The 5,083-nt window shown below is 49.0% G+C and overlaps 1 protein-coding gene across 3 annotated transcripts; it reads right to left on the reverse strand.

Moving 5' to 3' along the window:
• Positions 1-844: 844 nt before the first annotated feature.
• On the reverse strand, positions 845-1,664 carry LOC119795468 (uncharacterized protein C14orf93-like). Of its 3 annotated transcripts, none has more exons than XR_005282332.1 (3): positions 1,613-1,664; positions 1,335-1,452; positions 845-1,225 (listed from the first exon to the last, which is right to left on the reverse strand). XR_005282332.1 is itself a non-coding variant. In XM_038303497.1 (3 exons), the coding sequence occupies exons 1-3, from the start codon at positions 1,626-1,628 to the stop codon at positions 926-928; spliced, it is 450 nt and encodes a 149-aa protein (XP_038159425.1). In that variant the 5' UTR covers positions 1,629-1,658; the 3' UTR covers positions 845-925. The 3 variants fall into 3 exon arrangements, 2 of the variants coding, with proteins under 2 accessions (XP_038159425.1, XP_038159424.1); XM_038303497.1 differs by having other exon boundaries at positions 1,319-1,452; positions 1,613-1,658; XM_038303496.1 differs by having other exon boundaries at positions 1,304-1,452; positions 1,613-1,658.
• Between the last annotated feature and the right edge of the window lie 3,419 nt (positions 1,665-5,083).

Raw genomic sequence — 5,083 nt, forward strand, 5'->3', positions numbered from 1 at the left:
ATACCGTAAATTCTCTAATATTGGCCTGTATTCCAATAGCGGCCGGGTCTCTAATAATGGCCGGTCTCGCTGTCAGAGGAGGTAAATAATGGCCGGTCTCTAATACAGGCCGGGGCTATAAACGTTTTTTCTGGGCATACCTCAACATTATACTTGTGGTAGTAAGTAACATACAAGTACCACAGCCCTGCGCAGCTGGACGACAAGCCCTGCTGCTGCCCGTCTGCGCGAGGAAGAGAACAGACACGCAGCAGAACAGGAGGAGCAGCGCGAGTGATGAGGAGATTAAAGGGAGAGATGAAGAGGAGGAGGAAACTGAGGAGGAGAATTAAACAGAATTGGAGGATTTTCATATATTTTTTTTACTTCAAACCAAGCGAGACATGGTAACTGTACTTTTTCAATAAATGAACCTAGTGTTTTATAGGTTCAAATAGACACAAAATCTCATTTTTATTCATTCCACTGGTAGTCTGTTTTGCTCAAATAGCAATAGAGGCCTGTCTCTAATACTGGCCTCTATCCAATAAAGGCCTGGACCGCGATGCACTTGAGTGAAATAAAGGCCCGGGCCTATATTAGAGAATTTACGGTATATATATATATATATATAAATATATATATATATATATATATATATATATATATATATATATATATATATATATATATATATATATATATATATATATATATATATATATATATATATATTTATTTATTCATATATTTATTTATTCATATGCTGTATATTTATGTTATCCTACACTACTACACTATTATTAGGCTAACATCAAGGACATGAATGAATTTATACAGGAAATGAACATTTGCCAGGAAGATGTTTATGCAAAGAAAGAGCTTTATTAAAACAAACACAACTATATACAACGCGAGGATCTGCCCACACATGCGTATCCAAAAATTATAACTCCGTCAACTGTCCGTTTGCCTCCTCGGGGTTGGAGGTAACTGGCAACATTCTCTCCAAGGCAGGTCCGATGTGCAGACGCCTACTGTGCGTGGCTCTGTACTTCGGCGTCGCCTCTAACCGGGACTGCAGCTTATCACAGAGTTCAGAGAGATCCGGCCTACGAAATGACGGCGGCCGTACAATCCATGCGCCAACGACGCCATCTTCTTCGTCAGACATGAGGTTGACGGTGGCGGACTTCCAGAGTTCCACTTCCTCATCAGCTAGCACACTCTCCCTCGATTCCAGCAGCTGTAAAAAAAAAAAAAATGAATCAGCACTATGCGATGGGATGCACTGCGTATGGACACAACACATCTATCAATGCACCTGAAAAATAGTCACCAAATAAAGTCTTGACCTCTTTCCTCTAGCTTGACTCCGAGCTGAATGCTTGGTAGCTTCCGCACGCAACGTGTTCTCTGGCTGCGTATATCTGAAGCTCCTGCGTACCGTCTCATAATACATCTTACAGGCAGCTGGAAAACAATTAAATGAGAGTGGTATGAATAATAGGAGGTCACCGCCTCATTATGAGGCGAGATTAGTCTGTGAAAACAAAATGTACAGTTATGATCGGTATCTATCCGTATCTATTTGCTTTTACCGCAGAATGAAAGCATATTCTTTAAATCTTACCCTTGCTCCTGTTCATAGCGCCTGCAATTTGTCTCCGAGTTGTGAAGACGGCCTACTGCTTCCTGTGAATCACAAAAAATACACTTTAATAAAGCTTGTTCTTGCAAGGCTACTATTAGCCGTAGCTTTAGGCTAGGCTGCTTTTAGCATAGCTAGCTAGGCTGCTTTTAGCTTAGCGAGCAGTAATCGAACATATATTTACCGCTAGCTTCTCTTCTTTGAGTTCGTCAGTCCACTGACAGCGATCAGCAGTTTCTTCTCGTCAGTCTGCGGACTGGCTGAAAGTTGTGGATCGCGTCCAAGAGGAGTTGAAGGCGAGTTGAACGCGAGACGTCGTCCAGCCATTGATCATGTACCAGCAAAATCCAATCAAAGGGACTGGAGATAAAGTTCTTCTGACAAACATGTCTGCTTGCCCATAAGCTCACACGTGATTGGACAAGCAGTCGAAGGCTCGTCAGGCTCCTCCAATCACATACGAGGTCATTGTTATACGGAAGGACTCGCGAGAACAGCTCGCGTCTATGATGTTTTTTTGTTTTTTTTTTGCTTTATTGGCAATTCAAAATTGGCTTTCAAAATGGCGGCGCCCCTGGCGGCAGCGGCTGGCATACAGCTCCGACCAACTTGCGGAGATTTTCATAAAAATATACCGCCAAACCCGCTGCAAACTGCTTATCTACCTAGCAGATCATCACTGGACCGCCAGCGCCTGCTGGAGTTACGATCATGCAGTGTATTTGGACTTGTAACCACCACTACGCTCGACTGTTTACGTGACTCCGGAGTGCTCCGGGATCAAGCCCCGGAGGCCTGCGATGCAGCGGACCCGTCGAGCGGCTCACGCTGGAGGAGAGCCAAGCGAAAGCGGTGCAGCCGGCCGAGGAAACGCGGCTGTCGCGGAGGTTTAGCAGCCAAGCTAAAGGCTAACCCCCACAGACCATCGCTTCCATCCATCCTGCTCTCCAACGTACGTTCACTGGATAACAAAACTGACCATCTTCAACCCGAGCTCTCAGCAAAGAGGGAGTTTAGGGACTGTTGCGCTCTCATTCTGACAGAGACGTGGCTCACATCATCAACCCCGGACAACGCATTAGCCTGGAGGGGCTAGCTACTTTCCGCGCCGACAGAAACAAAGAACTCAGCGGTAAGAGCCGAGGAGGCGGACTCTGTGTTTACATCAATAACAACTGGTGTAAAAATGCTAGAATAGTCACAAGTTTTTGCTCTCCGGACATAGAGCTTCTGACTGTTAGCTGCAGACCCTTTTACCTGCCCAGAGAGTTCACTGTTGTTACCATCACAGCGGTGTATGTCCCCCCCAGCGCTGATACAAAGGAGGCCATGAGTGTTCTCTATCGGACTGTCTCTGAGCTGCAATCTACACACACAGAGGGCGTTTTCATCATTGCTGGAGATTTTAATCAGGCGAATATGAAAACTGTTCTCCCTCATTTTTATCAACACGTGGATTTTGCTACTCGTGGAGAGAACACTCTGGACTTAGTTTATACAAACATAAAAGACGCATTCAGAGCAGCCCCCCGCCCCCACATCGGCTCCTCAGACCACCTTTCTGTGATGCTAATTCCTGCATACAGACCCCTGCTGATCAGAGCAAAACCTACAGTGAAGCAGGTGAGGGTCTGGACGGAGGGGGCCATGGATGCACTCCAGGACTGCTTTGAATGCTCTGAATGGGACATGTTCAAATCAGCAGCAACATATGACAACAAGATCAATGTTGATGAGTACGCCATGACTGTTTCAGCCTACATCAACCACTGCATCGAGGACGTCAGCACAACAAAGACCATCACCACCCGAGCCAACCAACGGCCCTGGATGACTGAGGAGGTCCGCCACGCGCTAAAAGCACGGAACTCAGCCTTCAAGTCTGGTGACAAGGAGGCACTGAGGACAGCTAGAGCCACCCTGAACCGTGCCATCAGGTTAGCAAAGCGGAACCATAACCAGAAAATCCAGCATCTGTTCCACGACGCCAACAACACCAGGAGCATGTGGCAAGGCATACGGGCGATCACAGACTACAACACGCCCCCTGCCCCGGTGGATGAAGTTGATGCTGACTTCCTAAACGGACTAAATAACTTCTTTGGGAGGTTTGAGGCACTAAATCGCACTCCAGCAGTGAAGGCTGTCCCACATCAGGAAGAGGAGGTTCTCTGCCTTGACACAGCCGACGTGTGGAAGACTCTGAGGAGGGTCAACCCGCGGAAGGCCCCAGGTCCCGACAACATACCTGGGCGGGTGCTCAAGGAGTGTGCAGGTCAGCTAGCTGGTGTCCTCACGGACATTTTTAACACCTCGCTGGAGCAAGCCACAGTGCCAGCATGCTTCAAGTCTGCCTCCATCATCCCAGTGCCAAAGAAACCTCAAGTCACCTGCTACAACGACTACCGGCCCGTCGCACTGACTCCCATCATGATGAAGTGCTTTGAAAGGCTGGTAAAGGAACACATCGTCTCCAGTCTCCCCCCAACACTCGACCCGTTCCAGTTTGCCTACCGGCGAAACCGCTCCACTGAGGACGCCATCTCCTCTGCTCTTCACCTGAGCCTGGCCCACCTGGAGGAGAAGAACACCCACGTGTGGATGCTGTTCCTGGACTTCAGTTCAGCGTTTAACACCATCATCCCACAGCACCTGGTGGGAAAGCTGGAACATCTGGGCTTCAACACACCCCTTCGAAACTGGCTGCTGGACTTCCTCACCAACAGACCTCAGTCGGTCCGGGTCGGTCAGAACACCTCTGATGTCATCACCCTCAGCACGGGCTCCCCTCAGGGCTGCGTCCTGAGCCCCCTGCTGTTCACCCTGATGACATATGACTGCGTCCCCAGGTTCACCACCAATCACATCGTGAAGTTTGCGGACGACACCACGGTGGTGGGCCTCATCAGGGACGACAACGACCGGGACTACAGAGAGGAGGTGGAGCAGCTGGTGGGCTGGTGCAGTGAAAACAGTCTGATCCTGAACGTGGAGAAGACGAAGGAGATCATCGTCGACTTCAGGAAAAACCGCCCCCACCATGCTCCACTGCTCATCAACAGCTCAGCTGTGGAGGTGGTCAGCAGCACAAAGTTCCTGGGGGTGCACATCACGGACAACCTCACCTGGACTGTAAACACTTCATCTCTAGTGAAGAGGGCACAGAAGCGCTTGTACTTTCTGCGGAGGATGAGGAGAGCCCGCCTGCCCCCGCCCATCCTCACAACCTTCTACAGAAGCACCATAGAGAGCATTCTGACCAGCTGTCTCTCTCTGTGGTGTGGAGGCTGCAGAGCTTCTGACTGGAAGAATGTGAGGAGGGTGGTGAGGACAGCGGAAGGAATCATTGGGGCTCCTCTTCCCTCCATTAAGGACATTTCATCACAGCGCTGTGTGTCCCGAGCCCGTAATATCATCAAAGACCCCTCACACCCCCACCATGGACTGTTCTCC

This window comes from Cyprinodon tularosa, unplaced genomic scaffold (assembly GCF_016077235.1).
Source record: "Cyprinodon tularosa strain WSP-4 unplaced genomic scaffold, ASM1607723v1 ctg511, whole genome shotgun sequence".
Lineage (NCBI taxonomy): Eukaryota > Metazoa > Chordata > Actinopteri > Cyprinodontiformes > Cyprinodontidae > Cyprinodon > Cyprinodon tularosa.

What these genes read in the sequence shown, in the direction of transcription:
- LOC119795468 (XM_038303496.1), bottom strand. An exon ending in ATTTGGTGACTATTTTTCAG is followed by an intron (nt 1,226 to 1,303) that starts GTGCATTGATAG and finishes TTTTTTTTACAG; the next exon opens with CTGCTGGAATCGAGGGAGAG.